This window comes from Anser brachyrhynchus (assembly GCF_964034855.1).
Source record: "Anser brachyrhynchus genome assembly, chromosome: 1".
In the NCBI taxonomy this organism is placed as follows: domain Eukaryota; kingdom Metazoa; phylum Chordata; class Aves; order Anseriformes; family Anatidae; genus Anser; species Anser brachyrhynchus.
In genome coordinates this window covers 140623861-140646659 of record NC_137694.1, presented here as the reverse complement: position 1 = coordinate 140646659, position 22799 = coordinate 140623861, and the positions used below count along the sequence as shown (strand labels likewise).

The 22799-nt window shown below is 36.2% G+C and overlaps 1 protein-coding gene across 3 annotated transcripts in view; it reads right to left on the bottom strand.

The window, feature by feature from the left end:
• The window catches only part of HERC2 (HECT and RLD domain containing E3 ubiquitin protein ligase 2), a 111552-nt gene that overhangs the window by 27017 nt on the left and 61736 nt on the right, over nt 1-22799 (bottom strand). For 2 of the 3 annotated variants that reach the window (XM_080585489.1, XM_080585490.1), the window contains exons 46-71: nt 22366-22633; nt 22068-22210; nt 20872-20970; nt 20609-20777; nt 20372-20497; nt 19507-19615; nt 19218-19357; nt 17442-17632; nt 16578-16683; nt 16313-16404; nt 15562-15737; nt 14965-15076; nt 13891-13972; nt 13643-13786; nt 13016-13106; nt 11367-11544; nt 10465-10546; nt 10211-10382; nt 8208-8352; nt 7320-7545; nt 6097-6268; nt 5349-5535; nt 4436-4576; nt 3889-4080; nt 2203-2356; nt 792-899 (exon numbers count right to left, since the gene is read on the bottom strand). In XM_080585489.1, the coding sequence (XP_080441615.1) occupies nt 792-899; nt 2203-2356; nt 3889-4080; nt 4436-4576; nt 5349-5535; nt 6097-6268; nt 7320-7545; nt 8208-8352; nt 10211-10382; nt 10465-10546; nt 11367-11544; nt 13016-13106; nt 13643-13786; nt 13891-13972; nt 14965-15076; nt 15562-15737; nt 16313-16404; nt 16578-16683; nt 17442-17632; nt 19218-19357; nt 19507-19615; nt 20372-20497; nt 20609-20777; nt 20872-20970; nt 22068-22210; nt 22366-22633 (3805 nt within the window). The remainder of the gene's footprint in view (nt 1-791; nt 900-2202; nt 2357-3888; nt 4081-4435; nt 4577-5348; nt 5536-6096; nt 6269-7319; nt 7546-8207; nt 8353-10210; nt 10383-10464; nt 10547-11366; nt 11545-13015; nt 13107-13642; nt 13787-13890; nt 13973-14964; nt 15077-15561; nt 15738-16312; nt 16405-16577; nt 16684-17441; nt 17633-19217; nt 19358-19506; nt 19616-20371; nt 20498-20608; nt 20778-20871; nt 20971-22067; nt 22211-22365; nt 22634-22799) is intronic. The other variant, XM_080585491.1, reaches the window with a different exon arrangement.

Genomic DNA, 22799 nt, shown 5'->3' with positions numbered 1-22799 from the left:
TTCTTTCATGCTAATTTTTAGTATGTTGCAACAGATTTTCATAAGCTTTAGGTCTCTTTCCAACCAAAACCAGCTCAATAATGAAACACATGAACATGTGCAACTGAAGCAGGTTGAGGGAAAAACTGGTGAGCAGTAAAAGCCCACATCATGAGTGTTCAGAATTGTTAAGCATAGGCAGTAACTACTTAGACCCTTGCACATGATGTAATATATGGGTAGGTTCAGTGTAAAATCTGATGAGATTAAAAATATTCCTCCATCGTCTCCTGAAAAATCAACAGCACTTTAAAATGAAATTACAGATAATATGATAAAAGATGTGAAGATTTTATGTAGTGTTAGTTACACAGATCAGAGCAGAAAACAGAAAGAGAGAGCCTAGATTGTATTTTGGGCATTCAACAGCAGAAGAGCATTTGTCTTGACTGTAAAAAAGCTCAAATTTCTATAATTATTACTTGAAAGAGACAAAACCTAGCTAAGGAGTATCATTTCACAATTGTTTTTCCAATTTGTTAAAATATGCTTTGATTATACAGAAATTCACATATGGTGCCATGGGTGCTAGTAATTAATTTTTTACACTCTAACTGCTCTTCGGAAAAGCAATCTTTCATGTCTGTATGTAAATCATACAGTGGTTGGGTTTTTTTTAGTTTAAAATAGAATATCAATTTACATAGTTTTTCCTCTTTGTTATTGGTATATCCCTGACAAGGAGTAAGTCACAGCGGTACATTTAATTCAGCGTTTAACAGCAAATCACACAAGACACTTTGGAAAAGCACCTGATCGGACGGAAACAATTCTGTTGACACCATCCATGATGGTGAGTGGATCATGACGCCGCTCTGTAGAACACTGGCGATCAAATTCTACTCTCAGTCCCTCAGCACCTAAACAGCAACAAAGAATTTACACACTTCTACAGAGCAATCAATACCACAAACAAATGCAGTATTTTAGAAATCCACATGAAATCAAATGCAAATGTTTGGAAGCCACAGTGCTCATTAATAAAAATGAGAACGTGGACTTGCTTTGGTTTAATAACATTGTTTGTCTAACATCTTCTCTTTGAAAGACTTACATCATAGAGAGCTCGTGAATTGAGCTAGGAGAGAAGACTATATTCAGAACATTCCCAACTGAAGTTTCCGTAGCAAAAAAAAAAAAAAAAGTATTTACAGTTAAGACAAATATCAAAAGATACAGGCAATAGAGAATTAAGTACCAGATAACATACTGAAGGAAGCACTAAATGAAAATACAGCATAGGCATAGAAAGGAAAAAAGCATTTCCTAGTGATCAAGGCTGAAAGACAGTTCAGTTCTTCTGAAAGACAGGTTCAGTTACTGACCTTGAAAACAACTCAGGTCATTCTCAGCTTTGTAACTGAACAGAAAATAGCAGTAATATATAGCTGCAGAGAAATGGTATACAGAACTCAGTCACAGACAGAGAACCCAAACTTGAGTAAACATATATTTCACAGGACTGAGATGTTCATGCTGTATACGAGTATTTTAAGAAATATTTTATTATAGCAACAGGATACATAGTATTACTTTAAAAGTAATACTTTTGTATCTTTGTATGTATTGTTGTTTGTATTGTAATGTTGATCTGGTAGAATGGGTCTAGAGGAGAGCTATGAAGTTGATCAGAGGGCTGGAGCACCTCTCCTAGTAAGAAAGGCTGAGAGGGCTGGGGATGCTCATCTTACAGAAGAGAAGGCTCCAGGGTGATCTCATTGCAGCTTTTCAATACTTAAAGGGGGCTTATAAAAAGATGGAGAACAACTTTTTGCTCAGGCAGACAATGATAGGACAAGGGGTAATGGTTTTAAACTAAACTTCCTAACTTCAGATTAGAGGTTAGGAAGAAATTCTTCACTCAGAGGGTGGTGAGGCACTGAACAAGTTGCCTAGAGAGGCTGTGGATGCCCCATCTCTGGAGGTGTTTGAGGCCAGGTTGGATGAGGCCCTGGGCAACCTGATCTAGTGGATGGCATCTCTGTCCATGGCAGAGGGGTTGGAACTAGATGGTCTTTAAGGTCCCCTTCCAACCCAAGCTGTTCTATGATTCTGTGTTTCTATGAAAAGTTCTACACACATTTTTGTAAACGGAGGAAAAATTTATGCATGTAGGCTTGCAAGTAACCAAATTTTAGAAACATAACTCTAGGAATTCTATACCTGGTATTTTAACTGTGCCACTAGAAGATGTATCATCAGTATACGGATGGCTGCTTTCTACCACAACTGGTTGTGATGAAAGGCGACCACTTTGTGAATCAGTTGCCACATCTTCTAACTCAGTAACACATAGCTCCAACAACATATCAGCAACCTAATAAAAAAAAAAAGACAAACCTAAAATCAAGCTTACAAAAAGTATGTATGGTTAGCCCAAGAAATCTAAAGCCAACTACCCTTCTTCCTGAATTTAAAAACAAACAAACAAAAAAACAAAAAACAAATTTTCCTCGCTAAAGCTTGAAAACTTTTAAAACTAGAAGCCAAACACCATAATTCTAAGTAAATGCCAGAACAAATAATACTTTTCCCTCACAGAAAAAATAAACTAAAGCATAACTAAATCATAGGCCAAGAGATTAGTGAAAGATGTAATCTTTTAACCAAAATGTAACATTAAAATATATAATTTAGAGAGAACAGGACTTATTTTTAAAGAGCAGTTTCAAATAAAAATTCTGACTCTGGAGGAAAGAAAAAAGTTGTTTAGCCACTCACTATTAATGCTAGAAGGAAAAATGGTGATATGTTAGTGCATATATACTGTGCATTTCATTGGGGTGGGAGGGGAATAACTATCTCAAATCCAGAACAGAGGTATACATATAGCTGATCATAATAAGGAATTTAAAAACTTGAAAAAAATTAACAGCTCCAGAAATGCCACTTTATTACTCCCACACCAATCACATTAGTTAGGGTCTCACACAATCCTGGTTTACTAGGACAGATATACCCTATTTTATTTTATTTTTTTAAGTGTAGCTGTCTTGTCATTTATATCATTTATTTTAAAAAACTCTGAATTCAATATATGATCCTTACCAGAATCATTATTTACCTTTTTGGGTAGCGAAGCCAATTTTAAAAAAGGAACACAAGCACCAGCTTTGCATCATTTCCAACATTTCAAAGCAGTCTTTAAAGCAGTGCAAAGCCATAAATGAACTACATCATATAAAGATCTTAAAACAAACTCATCATACTCATTAGAAAAATATTTCAAGGGTAAAGCTGAAAAATGTTAAACAACTTTCAGTTCATTCCTATTAGCAGACATTATATAAAACATTTATGATTTGTCCTAATCTTCTGTATAGCTGTTAGCATCCAGGGTTAGAACATCTATTAATTGTCTCTTAGCTGTCCCAAGGAAACCCACACCCATGGATACTTTGTAAATAGTTATAAGCTTCAGTGCATCAAATATAAACCTTAAAAATCAAGAACTATATATTCTTAACACTGACGTTCTAGCTAGCAATAATGACTGCACAAATTTGAGAAATAAAGTTAAGTGTAAAACAAAACCAACATAAAACTTTTTAAACTAACATTCTGGAGATTCATCAAATAGGGTTTGGTTAATTCAGCTTCATGGTTTGCCAGCATGACGAACCAAGAAAATATACTCACATTTATTGCAAATATATATGTTCATATAGTATTTCCATTAAAATCATTGAGGCTCACATACCTGAAGTTCAACTCTAATTTTCATGCTTAATAAGCTTCTCAGTAAATCAAACTACATTTACAATACAAGACTACATACAATACAAGAAAAATTTCTAGTAAGCGAAGAATAAAAAGGACAGTTAAAATGCAAGATAAACAAAACCTGACCTGTGGGTAAGCTGTGCCCATGCCAGACAGAACAGCTGAGAGAACATCTCTTCCCTTTTCACCTGCTCGGTTGGACACAGCAAGCTTTAGCAGGTCAACCATGACTCGCGTGTCATCTGGTACTAAGAGACTAGTAAATTCATCCAAGTACTGAGGTTCCGGGCCAGATACTTTACTTTGGCTTTCTACGTCCTACAAAACAAAGATTGCAGGAAGATCGACAGTGCAAAGATGAAAGAGGCATCTCACCGAATCTAAATGCGGTAATTTGTCTGAAGAAGTCTGAAGGTACTTTAAGACAATTTGTAATTCTGGGTTTACATGGGCCCAGAATTAGTCTACTGTTAAACCTGTTTCTCATGTGTAAATGCTTTCCTAAAACTAACCTTGTTCAGCTTTGGAAAAGGAAGTAATAATAATTACAGTCTTTTAATATACTTCAAAAATGCAGTCATATATAGAATAACTAAAAGTACTAAAACAGCACAAGTGCTCAATAAAAACACTGAAAGGACTTAATTATTAAGAATGGCATTGACAACATTACTTCTTTGGTTTTTGTCATGGTTTCTGCAATAATACTAGCAGCTCCAGGATCATCTGTGACTGGAATGAAAGGACGGGAAGAGGCAGCAGCAGCTGAGGGAGTTACAGCAGATGGCGTCACAGCATCTTCTGAAGAAACAACCTAGCCAAAATGAACAGTAAGTAACAAAGGCTGCAATAAGATACTGTAAATCCTTTAGGAGTCTAATTATTTGTTTGAAGGGTTTACGTTCAAAGTCAGCAGCAATTCAAAAACAGACAAATTCAAATACAACAGATTCACTCCCTGTTTTTCTGGCTTCTATTTTATATTCTTGTCATGGCAAACCAGCCCTGACCCCTGCAAATGCCAGCTGCTACAAAAACACAATAAAGCATGAGTGCCTGCAGAAGAGTCTGCAGTGCAGAAGACAACCCCAAGCACTGCATGTTAAAAGCCTGGGAAAGAAAGATCTTCAGTAGCAAGCCTTTCCTTTTTTCTGCTTCTATGAGCAGTTGGGCATCAAGAGGGTAAAATTTCATTCAAGCTCTCCTGTCTACATTCATTAATATAAATTTACGAGTTATGTTCCATTAAGTAATTCTCGAAGATTCCCCTAATCCAGACTTTTTTTTTAATGATCACTCCTGTAAAGTTACGTTGATATCTGGTCAAATAATTAATATTTTAAAATCAACTTTAAAATACTACAAAAAAATCATAATTGCCTTTTAATGACATACTACATTCTCAAAGTTCTCAATTGATTTCAGTCTAAAATCTTAGTTTTTCCAAATCTGACACACACAGCATACTCACTCCAGAGATCATAGTACAAAAGAATTGTTTAATCTCTGCTACTATCAAACTAAATACTGAGCAGCATTTTTCAGCTTTACTGTTAAATGATGTTTGAAAATTCACTTGATACTACCTCCCCTCTCCTGTCCTGCCATGGATTTGGGCTCAGCCTCTCTTCTATATCTCCTACAAGCATGCATTCATCTCCATTTGCAGGGCTCCCTGTAGACGTGGCATCTGATGGGGGGGCTGGCGATGAAGAGGGACATTCTACTGGTGCAATCATACTTGCAGGCATCAATGCTCCAACAACTGCATCCCTGAAATCATTTAAGACAGATGAACATAAACCTAATTATACTCCCTTGTTGAACTAGAAAAAAAATATTAGCCTGTCTTAATAAAATAACCAAAGGTTTCCAGGCTCTGGAATTTACAGAGTAGTTTACCTCCATCCTTCGAGTCAGATGGTTAAATGCTGTTTCTTAAGACCACACTATTTTACTAAGTTCCTCTTCATAAATTTTAGCACAAATACTCTCTTCTCTACCAACAAGGAGGGCACAGTAAAGTTTTATTATTCTTTTCACCCTGTCCCCCACTGCTTCTTCCACTTCATCTATCACAGTTTAGTTATGCTCCTTTTACATGGTTTACTTGAGCATTCTTGAATAAACAATTGTTTTTCCCCAGGTACTGGAAGTTTCTCATTCTGAAGAAACCATAACATCATAAAGCTAACAGGAACATCAAAAGATAATTTCAATGAAGCTTGGCCCCATCCGAATTGGTAAAACCATTTGTATTTGACTCAACAGGCACTAAAAGAAAGCAAGCTATATTGTTCACTGCTTAAGACACAAGAACACCTGAATGCCTACCTGGCATACATAATTTGTAACGCCATCAGAATATGAGATAGCGCCTGCTGTTTGGCAACATTCCCATCAAGCGACAAGAGAATCTTAGCAAGGGAAGGGCGATTCGGCTTCGAACTGTTTGCACCACTGATTTTGTTACTGGCAGCAGAAGAATCTGCATCTGAAGGAACACCTGAATTAAGGAGAAAAAAGAGAAAGCAAGCATGTTTTATATTTTATTTAATTTCTTGGTAAATCATTAAAGATCACATATTACAGTGTGGCTGAGGCTGTCAGGGCCCTCTGGAGGCCACCAGGCCCAAGCCCTGCCCCAGCAGGGCCACCCAGCGCAGGCTGCCCAGGCCCATCTCCAGGCGGCTTTTGGAGATCCCCAAGGAGGAGACCCCACAGCCTCTCTGGGCAGCCTGTGCCAGGGCTCCATCACACAGTAAAGGTGACTGTAAATCTAAGTCTACAGGAAATTTTTAAACTGTGGTTCCTACAGCTGCAATATTAAAGTCAATACTGAGGCTTTTCAGCAGCTGCTTTTCATAAAATGAAGTGTTCCAACTTGTTACTTAGTCACAAACAACAGGGTAATACAGATAAATATTTTCTCTATTGGAATCTAAAACAAGTTTTTCTTAAACAGAAATTTCCCCAACATTAATATTTATTAGGTACCCTTGCAATTCTAAACAAATATTCTATTATGTAGTTTTTGATCTTGTTTTAAATATCCTTGTTTTGAAAGAAATTAATTAGCAAAATACTGGCCCTTTTATATTCAACACAGAAACATCGCTTTCTTGCCTCCCTAATTCTTAGTCACTTACTTTAGGAACAAAAAAAAACAGTAGCACAGAATTTAAGCAAAAGATAATGTAAGAAGACCAATATTACAGTAGCATCCATCTACTATTATCTTCATAAAGCTCTATCCCAGAATAAAGACAAAGACTTTGGGTCATTTGATAAAGTTTGCTGCATTTTAATTGCCTGAAGAACAACAAACATTCAAACTAATGTTACTTCTGAACAAGCCCTTTATAACTTCCATTTTCAAGAAGAGGGTTTGTTTTTTAGGGCAGGAATGTTTTTTGTTCATTTTTCTCCTCTTTTTGTCTTTTTTTTTTTTTTTTAAAGACACTTTTCTTTTTGCACTCTTCTATCAACTGTTAAACCACAAACACACAACCAACTCTGCAGTGGCATAAAAAAAACATAAGGCGATGAATACGAACCAAGATAAGAAGCACCTAAAGGGTCCCTCGCTGTCTGGAAAAGTACCGGTTCATGAACAGATGGTGTAGCTACATCCACTGTTGTCCAAGCTACACTGTGGGAAGATCCACAAGCAACCCGGGTGATTTTCTGGCCTTCCAAGCCCTGTACAAGAGTGGGCTTTCTATTGACTGTAGTCGTTCCATTGCCTTGCTGCCCATGGTCATTGTCACCCCAAGCGTAAACCTGCCAATAAACATTTTTATTTATTACTTTGTCTCACTGATTGCTTCATTTAATTGTTTTCTTTAAAATTTCTGCAGATAAATTTTAGTGATTTCTATTATTAACCCAAGATAATTTATAGAACTTATTGCCATGACTTATTTATTTTTAAATAATGCAGGAACTACCATACATTTAAAAAATCAAAGCAGTCCTTTATCAGGTGATTCAAAAATTGCTGCAGATTCATAAATCATCAGTTGATACATAAATTATTCAATGTTCACAGTGAACAATTAAATTAAAAGAATCAGTTGCATATTAATTACACTGGAGATCTCAATCAATACTATGATAACGACAATGCTGGATCACAGCAGAAGCAGCTATCCAAATACTATGACTACTGCTTCATTTTAAGAGTGAGAAGCAAGAAAGAGATCGTGTAGATAATCCACAAACTAAGAAAATACAGCAAAAACTACTAAAGCAACACTTGAAGTCCAACAGTGATACGGAGGGTAATGTATTTTAAGTTATAATAAATGCTTATATTTATTCAGGACTTTAAAAAGCAAATAAATATAGTGAGAAAATTTTCTTCTATTTAATCAGCACTGATGCTATTACAGTCTTCTTCAACAATTTATTTCTTTCTGGATCAAGGATAAAGGGAAGCATACCTGTCCAGTGTCAGTAACGGCTAGACAATGGAGCGCACCTACTGCCACGTGCACGATCTTTTTACCCCTCAATCCTTCCACTACTTGCGGCTTTCTGACATGCACATCAGTACCGTGGCCTAGCCTGAAGTAATCTCCCTTACCCCTAAAACAGATAGAAAAATAAAAGGACAATTACACTGTTCGCATATTCCCTTGTCAATGCAGTTTCCAAAATCAATAATCCTCAGTTATCATTGGGTAAATGATACATGCTCATCATATGTATATGTACACATATACAAAGGGTACAAAATATAACCCTAATACTAAGACCCCATTTCTTTTCACCTCAGTATGGAACAGGCATCATTTATGACTACTTTTTCTATATATTGCAGATGCAGTTGTATACTTACAAAATTCATTTGTTAAGTCTGTTTGGACGAGCTTATACTATTGAAGATGCACCTAAAAATAACAGACCATTTACCAAGCTGACTTACTTGAAAAAAAAAAAAAATACAAAAACTATCATGTTCGCAGAACTGAGATTTTTCACACTACTGCAAGCCTCAGTATAGGTTCTCAAGCCTCCATAGTCTATCTAGTCTTGTAAAATTGTCATACGGAAGTTAAAATTTCACTAAAAATATACCATAGACAAAAAGTAACAGACACCTTAGTATCTCTCTAATAATGTCAGTGAAGACGAAGAAGACAGACTTCTTCCACTGTGTTTTTAGTAACCATTCACTCAGTTCTGCAGCTCAGCACTACCAATACCAATTTCTCAACAAAAGATGTTACTGTACATCACATTCACCTCCAGTGTATTATTGCCTACCTAAAGACACAACACAGAAGTTACGATTTTGCCCTCAAATCAATACAAACTCATGAAGATAAGAAAAGTGAGAAGGAATTCAGTCATCCTAAAGTACAGACGTGCACAGCAGAAAAACAAAAAATCTCACTGTAATCCTGTCATGAAATGTCATAAATAGCTGTAGGTTTTATGACTAAAAGTAACAGTGTTAAGACAAAGAGGGGGAAGGAGAGAATGAACAAGAATTCTGCAAAGCATTCTTAAAGACTTCCAAATTCCCTTTCCTCTTACTCCTTTTGTCACCACAGTAACTTAAAATATGGGGAAAAGTGAGAGAGATAAATACAGCTTCCAGTAGCCACTCAGAAATGACAACTCTCCTAAAAGCATTTCTCCCTTTTAAGAAGAGAAGCAACTTATAAAAATAGAAGTTTTGTGGATTTCTCTATGTATTATTCATCAGTCGCTGATATATAAAACAAAAACGATCATTTTACATCTTCTTGGCTTTGATATACATCAAACAGGTCATGGCCTTATTACACAAGGATGGGATAAGACCTTGAGATGGGTAGGGCTCTGAGGTTGATCTGCCACTCAGGAAACTCAAAAATTTTACAAAAGGTTTATAAACTTAAAAAGCCAGGTTTGTGTTCATAACAAAGCAGAAGTCAACAGATAAAGAGAAGAAAAATAAAAAGGATCGTTACTGACAACTCAGTGGCTTTCTGAGCAGCAATGAACTTTGCAATGTCCCATGTGCTTCCAACACAGTCCTTTCCATCTCTCAGTACTAAGTTACTCCTATTTCCTTACTTTATTATATCCTTATTCTATTTTAACTGTAGGCTACATACTCCGTGCTACAATTCTCATATTCTCTTTTTCCCAGTCTGCTCCAAAGTCTAAAATTAACATTTCTTTGCATGCTTCATTGTTCCTAAGAGGGAATGATCTTCCGCTTCCTCCACTAATTCAGTGAGACCCAGGCATCCTAACAAAGTACAACAGACAACTCAGCATGCTACAAGACAGTAACTGAACAGATCAGAGCTTGTCACAAAGAGATTCCAATCTAAAAGACGAAGTCAGCACACGGATAAGGCAGAGATGGGGTTAAGATGTACAAAGAGCAGTAAATACAACACATACTTAGCAATTACTTTGTTAATATTTTCCAGCATATTTAACGTACCACGTCCATACCACTCCTGACTTGGTCAGTGCCAACGAGAACTGTGCACCACACTCAATCTGACAAACGCCTTGGCCGTTTAGTCTTTCAATGTTCTGAGGAATGTTGCATCCTTCACTTCCTCCTCGGCCCAGTTTTCCAAAATCACCATCACCCCAAGAAAACACCAAACCTAACAAACACCAAACTGCAGGTCAAACAATGATCACAGTATTCCTACGTGCCAGAAAGCTTCTGGAACAAGACATTCCTACCTTCATCTGTCAAAGCGAGGGTCTGAGCATCTCTGCTTCCACAAGCAACCTGAATTACTCTGTGGCCAAGGAGCACTTTAACCTACAAAACACACACAAAAAAAAAGATGTTTCAAAGAGATTCATTGTATTTTAAAACTTGTACAAACATTTTCAAGCTCTTACAATTAATCTTGTTCTTTATGTCCAGCCTGAGCATGCCATTTAGGAAAGCTTTAATCAAGCCCTGCTTAGTCAATATCCAACACTGCTCAGTGACAACAGTAACTTCCAGCTATGTGTCAAAGCAGATGCATGACACGAATGTTCAGAACAGCACGAGCTGCTCGGAATCATTTTCCGAGACATAGCCAGAGAAACTGGATCAGGTTGTTCAGCCTGGAGAAGAGAAGGCTTCAGGGAGACCATACAGTGGCTTTCCAGTACCTAAAGAGGGCCTACAGGAAAGTTGGGGAGGGACTCTGTCAGGTAGTAGAGTGATAGGACAAGGGATAATGGCTTTAAACAAAAAGAGGGTGGGTTTATATGAGATATTAGGAGGACATTCTTCACTCAGAGGGTGGTGAGGCACTGGCACAGGTTGCCCAGAGAAGCTGTGGATGCCCCGTCCCTGAAGGTGTTCAGGACCAGGTTGGATGGGGCTTTGAGCAAGGAGTCTCTGCCCACAGCAGGGGGGTTTGAATTGGATGATCTTTAAGGTCCCTTCCAGTCCAAATCATTCTGTGATTCTTGGCCTTTCTGAAATACCTTGCATCTTATTAGAGGTATGTGTACCAAAACCTAATCAGATCACTCAAAAATGATGTCTTCATACTGCTTTTACAGTTTTGGCTTTGCTTTACTTTTATCATTTACTAAACAAACACTCGCATTTCATCAGAGATGAGAAACATTTACTTTACCATCTTAGGTTTCAGCTGTGTAGTATTATCTCCATGTCCTAGCCTTCCATATTCTCCAAGACCCCATGTATACAGTTCACCACTAGAGGTAATGGCAGCACTGTGGGAACTGCCACAAGCAATATCGCGGATGCGTTTGGTTTTCAATGCTTCTATCAATCTGGGCTTATCACAGTTCCTAAAGATAGTGAGTAAAGAGTACACCATTGCATCACTTGTGAAAGAGTTAATCAATACATCAAGCTCTATAACCTAAAAAAATATTTGAGTAAAACTAACAGTAACCTGAAGATAAAATAAAATGCAACTTATGATTCCAAGATTTATCCTGTAGTAGCACCACACATTTTATATTTATACTGTTTTAAGGTACTCTAATGGTTTTGTTTTGATTTTAATTTTTTTAAGCATGTACACTGCAAAACTTCGATGACAAAACTAAAATACCAAAACGATGAATCAATTAAAAAGCAGATAAAGTGAAAACTGATATCCTATCACTACCCAAGGTTGAGCGATTTGTTAGGTGTAATTATTTCTCCACCCTGATGACACAGAGCAGACAATGAGATTAAAAGATGACATTTTCATCCCAATTTTGCTTGTTAATAAGAGAGAAACCAGAACTGAAATTTATTGTCAGGCTTCTGTAAGAGTACTAGAAACATTTACTATTCACATCATAACAATATACTTTGAATTTAGGGAAGAGTTTCAACTCAAGAGGGTTTTCTAATATTGACTGTATCAGAGCCACTATTCATGTTTTATAAACACACATATGGCTTTTGGAAAGTTAGCTCCCAACAAATGCCCATGGTAAGAATTCCAAGTCTCTCTGTGAATACATCACAGAAAACATGAGGCAGTTGAACAATGAAATAATACTGCTCTAATCTGGACTTCTGTTTTTATAGACTTGACTGATACACACCCCCCCCAAGAATATTTGTGTGTCATCATATATTAAACATCTGAGTTGAGCACTGTCATTTTCGATGCATTCTGAGCAACATTTCAGAATACACCAGAATGATAAACAAGGATTTCTCCATTGCTTATGTCTATGTCTTTTTTCTTTCAAAACTTTGTTCCATGTCGCATACAATCCTGACAAATCTAAATTTTCCTTACCATTGTCATGTGGACAACTGAACTGTCTTCTGCCAAAAAGTAAGAAACTTATTTCTGACTAAAAAGTTTGTGATTATAAGTCTAAGAATAGGGCTACAAAATAGTTGCAGACTTGCAGACTGTTACAGCTCAGGAATGTAAAACCACTACAGTTTTACACATCAGGCTAGATCAGTAATCCTTATCTCATAACACTAACCAAAAACTTCATGTCCAGAAGTATACTTTTTCACCAATAACTTTCAAAAATACTAATAAAGACTTTTCTACTGAATATATCATTTCCAAGTATTAAATTAAAATTAATTGAATGCTTCCTTATTAAATGACTGAAACTGATACAAATTCTGCACTGTAAGTTGTCATACTCCACTGAGAAAGTCTTTTTGGGCACAATTTTTTATTCCTATTACATTAAGAACCCTGTAATTGTCAAAGGTGGTGGTTAGTCGTGCTATGACATGCAATAGCAATGCTCTCTCTCACTGAAACACAGATAAAATTGGTATCCTTACATTCGACTGAAGTGACCAAGTTTTCCATCATCTCCTTCACCCCATGAAAATATCTTTCCATCAACAGTTAACGCCATAGCATGCCGGCCACCTGAAAGTAAATACAAATTTAAACACTGAAGCAGGCAGAGGTCTAGCAAAAATCTCAGAAATTTGATACTGATTTGTTTCTACAACTTATTTGTATGAGCCTTTCTACCCAACACATGTTAGCCACATTCTAAGCAGCTTTTGTATGATTTAATTTAAAACACAAAATAATTGTGAATGTAGACTTCTTGGCACATTAAAAAGAAAAAAAAATAATCACTTAATTTGTTATTTTCAATGCTGCAAGGAAAATAAAAAACAGTATCAAACACCCTATTTAGCAGTATTCAAAAAAAATGAAAATACTTTCTCTGGATCAGACTGCAAGAACTTTTCCAGCAATCAAGAATTTGGGTATGTTCAAAATTCAGATTTTACCATAAAACTTGCAGAATTTAACACTCTCTACTTATTAAAAATAAAAAAATAAAATGAAATATGCTGGGGCATCACAGCACCCAAGAAACTGAGAAACAATTTCTATTTTTAGGCTTAATATGTTCTGTTCATGTATGTAAGCATAACAATAGCCAGTACCTGAGTGAACAGCCACCTTCTTTACAACATAGTTACTGAGAGCTGTAATCTGGCGAGGAATAGGCACAGTTCCACTAGATATTCCTAAACCCAACCTTCCATTTGTAGCTTCTCCACAGGCATATACTTTACCCTCTACAGTCACTAAAATAGGGAAAAAAAAACAGTTTGTAATACTGTTAATGTTTTGAAACTGGAAATTTATTTCTGCTCTTAAATACCCAATACGTATTTTAAACTTGTATTACCTGCAAAAAGGCTTTTGGACCCTCCAGCTACTTGTACAACATTCAAGGCAGACAGGGTTTCAGAAAAGGAAGGAACCTTTATCTAGAGAAGACAGGAAATAGAAATTATTACAATACATTTTAAAGTTTTATACTTTTAATAGAAGAGCTGTTCTTAAGTGATCATCCACTTAATCTGACAGCTACATTTAAGATACATGAAAATTCTCTGTATTATTCAGACGGTTCACACATCTGTTAATATACATCAGGCAAAAGACAGAAACCAAGAAAAGGCACACAATACTGAAACCATGATAAACACAAAGCCTGAGAGAAAATGAAATGGGATAAAAACAAGGACTTTTTTTTAGGATAGTTTTCTTGAGAAAATCCAACTGAGTGCAGAACCGAGCCCATAGCCTCATGGAACCTCATACAACTGGCCTTGGCCCATGGGTCCAGCCTGTACACAACACTTTAACGTGTTTTTTAGAACTGAAATTAATGCCCTTAGCATACTTCTAAGATTAAAAACTCAGACTGATTCAATACTCACCATGCATCTCCCATATTACATCGTATCAAAAATTATGTATAAGCAGTTGCATACAGACCTGAATTTCCTTTCAAATGCACTAAAATGTAATCAGGTTACACTAATGAAAAGATTAGAATTCAACTTCTTTTTCTGATTAGTGAACCAGCTCCGCTTACAGGTAATGCATAGAAAATTTCACTATTATCTACACTTAATACATGCAATAAGCTCAAAAGGAACAAAATATAGAGAGTGCATTACAGAATTTTAAGATAACTAGTTTATCAACTAAACCAAATAGTTAAGTGGCTACTAAAAAAAAAAAACTAGATTTCAGAGTAACAACCAAAATGCATATTTGCTCCAATATTTCCATCTAGCATACATCTACACTTCTTAACATCAAAAACCCAGGAAAATCTACCCGTGATAGATACTGGTAATAAACTTGAAATTTCTAATTACGTTTAAATTAAATTTGAGTTGTGTGAGACTTGCACATTTTATTTTTGCTGCTTCTGTTTCACAATAAAGTGTTAAAATCACAAACATACCTTAGAACCCTTTAGTCCTCCCAACTGATCTTTGTCATTCAGTCCCCAAACAAAAACTTTGGTCCTTATTGTAGCTGCCGATTCCAGCCCAGCTGCCTTCTTTCTAACAAGACTGGGCATATTTAGGAAAAAAAAAAAGTCAGTTTAAGCAACCGCCATGCTATAACATATGCATTTTTTTATCTACCGATTTTGCATATCAGAACAGTTTCAGTATCCAAACTGTATCATCACAGTTGAGAGGTGGCTATGAAAAATAAAAATCAAAAAAAACAGAATGTGTATTCTCACGAGCAATGGTAAATATATACATGCTACAATATGAAGTATGAATACATCCAGTTTTCGGCTAGGATTTGAACTCCAGGTTGAGAAGCAGCATGAGTTGTACAAAATACTACCACCTTACCAGTGTGATAATCTTAAACAATGTATTTATTCAACGAATGACCTACCTACAATTCTGGCAAAGATACTGATTTCTTTTTCTGCTATTCAGTCTAATTAAGATGCACTGCTTACAAGTAAGCATCTATATATTCCATTCAGGAAATAAGTCTCTTTATAATTCCCCCCTCCCCACCTACAGTTACCTACCTCCCAGTGTTAGCTTTATCATCATCCTCTTCCTCATTATCAGAAGCAAGGAAAGGGACTGCAGCCAAATCCTCATCCTCTGCACGTATACGTCCCAGTATGCTGAGGCCATGTATTTTGCAATCAATTCCAGAGCTCCTGCACTGCTTGATTGCAATCTCAATATACCTGTGATACTAAGAAGAAAAAAAATAAATTGCCATCTTTTGCATCCTATATAGCTTTACAAAACTTAGGAAAGACTTAGAACTTTTGCTTGATTTTTGTAACCATTAACTAAATGAATTTGTAATTTCAATTATTTAGCTTTTCAGCACTAAATAATTTGTAATCTAAGACAAACATGTGGCCTCGTTGGTTTAATGATTTCACTTCCAATCTAAAAAAATCAGTACTCATTCCTTCTTGTTGTTACTGAAAATGATCAGAACTACCACGCAAAATAAAATCACCCACCAAAATGATCCCCAGATTTAAGCTTATTGGGAGGCCACCTTGGTTCATAAGTATATTGATTTACATCACAAAAAAACTAAGATATATGACTGCTGAAGCTATTATAGAGTTGCACTGTGGTTACAGTAAAACTTATCAGAATAGTTAACTTTACAACTGCCAGAAATGCTTCTCAGAGAGGAAAAGTAAAATACCATGCTTTAATAATAACAGCAGTTCTTTTGATCCATCTCTTGCAACAAAATATTTTTCAGTTGCATACAGGAATAATTCTCTGAACACAAAGTCCACTTACTTCAGTACAATCGCTGAGAAGAGGCACTGTGGTATCTGTAGGATTTATGTTGATTGTCTTCAGCTCTATAAGGTTATTTAAGGAATTCCCCCCTAGAAAACAAAACATTGAAATAAAAACATATTAAAATAAGGAGTTTGTGTCACAAACAGGCACTACACGTGTTGAATAGACACACAGACTACACTGACTGAAACCAGATAAATACCTACTGTTGGATGTACAAAAATGTATTTTTCAAGTTTCTCAGAGTGCATTCACATACCTGAAACTACAACTAAAGAGGGCATGTAACTGCTGTCTGCAGGGTCCACTACCATCTTTAGTCTGTGAACAAGAACATCTGGAAAAATCTCCAAACGAATCCAGTGCTAAGGCAAAGAAAAAAAAATAATTTTTAGATGGTATTCACAGAATCACTGTATGACTTAAGAAGAGTAAATGTGTTTTTCAATAAAGAGTGAGAAAACATTCTCCAATGGTACACAACATCTGCAACGCGTGGAATCTGGGCAGTCCAACCCCCAGGGAAAGAGAAACAGTCGCAGCAAGCAATTGATTTCACTCAAGAGCAACACCATCAAGAAGACTGAGAAAACACAATGCCCTTGGTGGTCAAGAAATGGGACACCATAAATCTTTGAAAGAAGCCTAGATGCAAATGAAGCCTAGACTGGCCACAAAGTAGCACTGTGGGCCAATAAAACCATAGACTAAGAAGGAGCACAAGTGAGAAGTAGCCAGAAGAGTTTTATTTAGTAAGAACATTAATGCTTTTCCTCTTGCAATAAACTCACTTAAGTAAAATATAATCAATATGATAAAAAACGTTAGTTACTACACTGAAAAGGCTACTGCAATCATATGACCAACTACAGAATAAAATAATTACCCTGTATTTCAAAACTCACAAAAGTTCCTTATAATTTACAAGGAATAATTATAATGATGAAGCACAGCTTTAAAAATAGGCACACTTACTATGAAGAAACACAGCTTTGTACTTTGTTTTTACTACTTCTCTATCTTACATGAAGGTAACAAACAAATCTATTAGCAAAGTAAGGTAAACAGTTACCCTCTTGAGAAGAAAGCATGCCAGAATAAACCAGTTAGGGTTTCAAGTTACCTTTCCTTGTGAGCCAGAAGACTGCCAGCACTGCTCACTACCATCAATAAGCCGCGAAGCCTGATTCACAGAGGATGAGACGTTCAAATTCTTAACTATTCTTGACCAATCATCCAGTAACATTCCCCGCTGGCTACTATGCCGTCTCTTCAGCTGTTTTCCAGAACGTCCGCAAAACACTGGAGACTGACCTGCGTGGTTAAATGAAATTTTAAGCATGTACCTCTCAGGGAAAATTATTTTAAATAAATCCGTAAGCAATGTGAAAGGAAATAGAAGAAATCAAAGACTTCAGACATGTGGTCTAAAAGTAGAAGACACAACACATAAGCACGAAGAAAGCATGCCACATATATATGGTAATATTATTCATGTTTAAAGGGCATTGCTTGAAATTTATTCCTTTTTATGAGTTCCAAGTACTCTATCTGATGACAAGTTCTCATGCCTGTCATTTGGGATGTCACACCTTCTATTCTTAGGATTGATTTGTACCAAGAAACCATCCATGAATTCGTAAAAAAATGATTATTAAAAAATTAAGGAAAATTGCTCTAATATCTCTAGGAACGTAAAACACTAAGAGTAATTCTGAAAATGTTCCTTCCTTTTGAAATATAAATCAAAGTTTGATGGTACATACACTTCAAAACACAGGCCCACAGCATGTGAGTTTTGTACACCACCACAGAACATGAAAAATACTCAGCCAACCCTTGAGAGAAATCCTTTACGGGAGAATATGCATCTAAGTTTCATCACTCAAAAATTCTGAACCTTAGTCAAGAACGAGAAAGGTTAGAGAGCTGCCGTTTTCCTCCTTGCACAAACCCTTTACTGATGTTTGTAGCTTCTAGTAAGCCTGACAAAAATATTATTAGAACTTCTCTAGCCTACACCCAGTGCAATGGGCAGGGTTACCAATACACAACCATGCTAACTGATTTCTTAATAGGAAGTCTTTCTTGCCCTTTCAAGAGACCATGATATAAATACAATGCATGTTCAAGATCTCTAGTAGGAAATAAGTTTTATTTATTTTCCAAACTAATCAGGCTGGCTATGTGTTTAATCTAAAAGCCAGCATTGCCTTGCAAAAAGCTAGATATCAGACTGATTTTTAGATGGCTGGGGAGAAAAGAAATAAAAGCCGGTTTCTGGTATTAATAATGATGCAAAACCCAAAAGTTTTGGAGTTAAAATGGTTTCAACTGTTCTTGTCTTCAAAAGTTAAAAATTCTGATGAGTGTTTCAAAAGGTCTCCCTTTCTTGTAACGGGCCATTCTTATAAATTATCCAGAGTCTCCAAATCATGGAGGAAGCGAGGCAACAGCCATCACACATTGCTAGGCAACACTATTACAGGTCAATAGAAGTCTAAAAATGAATCTTAGATGACGTATTTCAAGTTTTACCTGCTGTCATGAGGATCTACTCACCTACATTCGAACTCACAGCAAAAGGCAGGAAGATTAAAGAATTACACCATTTTGGCTCTTGGTGTAGCTAATAAGTCAGTTCTAACAAACAGTTAGTTGTCAGGCAGCCTTTTTTAAACTTATTTAACAGTACAACAAAAGCTTAAGGGTTGGCATTTTGGCATAGTTCACCACAAGCAATTGCTACAGCACTGTGATGTGTTAAAATGTTTTGCTGTCTAGAGGGTGAGTCCAACCATTAGTTTCATTATGATACAATGCTGACGTTTAAAACTTTTTACAACAAATTCATTGCATTTTGAGTAAACCTTGGAAGCATGTGTATTCTGAAACTTACCTGGTTCATTTATTCTGCCAAAGGTATGTCGGGTATTATGTTTCCTGGTTTTAAAACAGGTTTCACAAAAGTCAAAATCATCACAGTTTCTGCATTTGAATCTAGGCCCATTGATAGGAAACATCTGACAGCCATCACACCTGATTTCACAAAAGGAGAAAATATAAATACACTTCTAGCAGTTTTCATTACAGAAGCTAATTGTACCAGCAGTCAAGATAATGGGATCAAGACAATAAGGCCAAATAATAAACTATATACGTTAAGCAAGACATAATTCATCACTCACGTGACTCCAGGATGAATGCTGGGGACCAGTTCCATTTCTGACAATAATCCAGTCCAGTGAGATTGCTGAGGAAAGTCTACAATGACATCTTTTCCATTGGCACTAAAAGCTGCGACAAAAACATACAGAAAATAAAATGTGTTACAAATCTCTATGAAACGAAGCAGAGTCCAGTGCTACAGTCAATATCAGACCAGAAAAAAAAACAGGAGTCACTTTCATAAGCAATTTTTTGTTTTAATGGAACTATATATTAACCTAGTCAGATAGTTTGGGAAGGGGCAGAGGGAAAGGGAGTACTAAAGATTTCTATAAATAGATTATATGTTTAAATAGAATATAGATAAAAATATATTTAAATTTCTTGACTCTGCATTATGAAGGGAGAGAGTATTTGTAAGCATAAATGAAATGACCAAAATCCGTACCTCTTTAAAAAATCGATGTATACAGATTACTTCTGTAGTATCAATTACAGGTTCTCATTAGTGTACCTCACTTTGACCTCACTTTCATACAGAGTCTTCAAGTCACATTTACTTCTTAAAGGGAAACCATAAGGATAAACCTTTGTGGTTCATCCACACAAAGCATACATGAGAACTACAACTGTGCAGGAAGCTGCACAGATTCTTAAGATCTTTACCAGATGTGAATGCAGCAGCTCAAAAAAGGGGTAGCCTCAGAGCGTATGTCCCTAAACCCATCACAGACATCACATACATTCTATTCTTATCATCAATAAGAGAGAAATCACAACAGTGTGATTTCTAAGCATGTCTAAAATATTCTGTCCTTAAACACTGCAGAAAGTGTGTGTGGTTTCCAATTTTATCTCCCATGCTCCAGTTTGAATATACATTACCTTTGACAACTCCCACACTCCGGTGAGTAACAGATCCCCATTTGTATTTGGGTGTGGTAACAGAGGTTTTCACTCGCACTTTGTCACCTATCTTGATATGAGAGGCAGAACTCTGTGGTGGGAAACCTAGCAGTTGCAAGAATAAATGCACAGTAAGTACTTTCTTCCACCCCCAAAATTAATCTCCCTTAGCATATCATTCAGGCTTTTTATTAAAAAGGTTATCAATGAACTTACCTAAAAGCTCGACGTGGATATATCTGACCCAGTAAGTACCACCTTTTTGCTGCCAATCACACTGTACATTGAGGTCATGCAAGCCATCTCTATCCAATTTAATAACTTTGCCAACATCTCCTTCGCAAACCTCCTCATAGGTTCTGCAGCACCTAACCATCATTCCCACCTACAGAAAAAGAAAAATAAAATGCCAGAGCTCTGCAGAGATGTTTGTACCAGAAGGAAAGTATTTTCCATATAGTTTTCATCACCACGCTTACCTGAATATTCTCTCTCACATACACAGCATAATCATCATTACTTAAGAAATCAGCTCGCTTCTTATAGGTCTGGCTCTCTGTTACAACAGCACCATTTGACTGGAAAAAAAAATCCAAGATAAACATATAACAGTTACAAAATTTGTTTTCAATTCAGATAAATAGAATTGTTAGCAGAAAATGAAGATAATCCAATAAAAAACAGTATCATATCTAAGTTACATGCCAAAATGGGAAAAATCTTCAACAAGTCAACTCTCTACAGGGCTAGCATTTATGATCTACTTTAAAGCTTAATTTCCAGAATGACTTGCCAAGCTGTAAATTTTCAAGATTTGTGGAAAAAAATCTGTTAGTTGCTTGTATGAAATCTGCTTGCCGAAGAGTATTGGTGCAAAAAGGATTTGTGAGTAATCTATTTCGCCTTACACATACACATTCACATTCCACTCCTTAGGTTGTGTGTTTGCAGAGGAAAAAAACAAAAAAAGTATGTGAATAGTAGTCTCTTACTTAGACTACATTACTTTTTTTTTGTTGTTATATAATAGAATCAGATTTTAGGTGTTCCGTTACAAAAACAAGCTGACGAGATGGAATATCATTCCCTTCAAGATGTATTTTTTAAAAAGATGGAGAATTACTGGATTCCTGATACAATATGAATGTTTAGAAAAACGTGTTATATTAAAGCCATCACACTCAAAAGGCATTTTTTTTTTTTTGCCAATAACTGAAAACAGTTGTTATAAGGAAAAGGTAAGTTATTTCACTGGCATCTTTTTGCCATTTATTCACTAATTCATTAGTTATACTTTATTGCTAACATTTTACTTTTATTTTCAGCCAAAGGAAGAAAAAAATATACCAAAGGAGTCCTTTACAAATACTACTCTATAGCAGAGACTAGTTTACATGAAACTGAGACTAACTGTAGGGAATACCTAGGGTTACTAATAGTGAAAGATAAACCTGCATTCCACTCCTCCTTCTTTGCTACTCATACATACGTTTACAGATTATTCTTGAGATCTTTTATGTTATATTTTAGAAACTTATGGCCAACGTGGTCTTCTTTTAGTCTTGAAAGCCTGGGACAGCACAATGTTCTTGAACTCTAACCGAGTTCATAAAAGGAAAGAATCACAATTTACAGTCAGCTAGCATTACTTACTTTTTAGTAACCCGGTACTTACCACAGGGCAAGCAGCTTCAACTTCTTCGACCTCCTCTGTTATTTCCTCATCTGAATATTCATCAGAGATAGTATCAGCATCAGAGAGATCAGTAATTTGAACATCAGGGTGATCCAACAACCAGCCAACCAGGGCTTCCACTCCTAATACAGAAAACAAATGTAGTCTGTTACTGAGGGATTCTCTAGCATTCTTAGGATTGTATCCAAACAGAGAACAGTTGCTCCCTTGTTAAGTAGCATTTTAATCGGTTAGCAAAATCTCCTTCTAACATCATTAAATTAACTAAATGAAATACCTGGCAACCCAGAAGCGCTTCCAGAGGTTCCAGTCAGAGATTTTAGTGCAAATTCAATGTTTTTCCTGGGAAATCCCATTTCCATAAGTTGAACTACAATGGGAAGGGGTGGAATTGGAGACTGCTTGCGTTTCTTCACTTTCGTGGGCCGGATATGCTGCACTGTGATGGGTGTTGTAGCCTCACTAGAGCTACAGTCTTCAAACACTGGAGTTGAAGGATGTGTAGACTCTACCGCCAGATACTGGCATACTGCCAAAGCAGCAGCCTAAATGAGAACAAACTTTTTAGTCTAAGTAAAACAAGCATACTTAGTATAGTTTATATGTGCACCTGAAATTAAACATTATTTACTAAAAAGGGTCCGGTGCCACTTTTTAACATATAGCTTAACAAGTTTCAATAGGAATGTGATTCAGAAAGGGTTATTTATT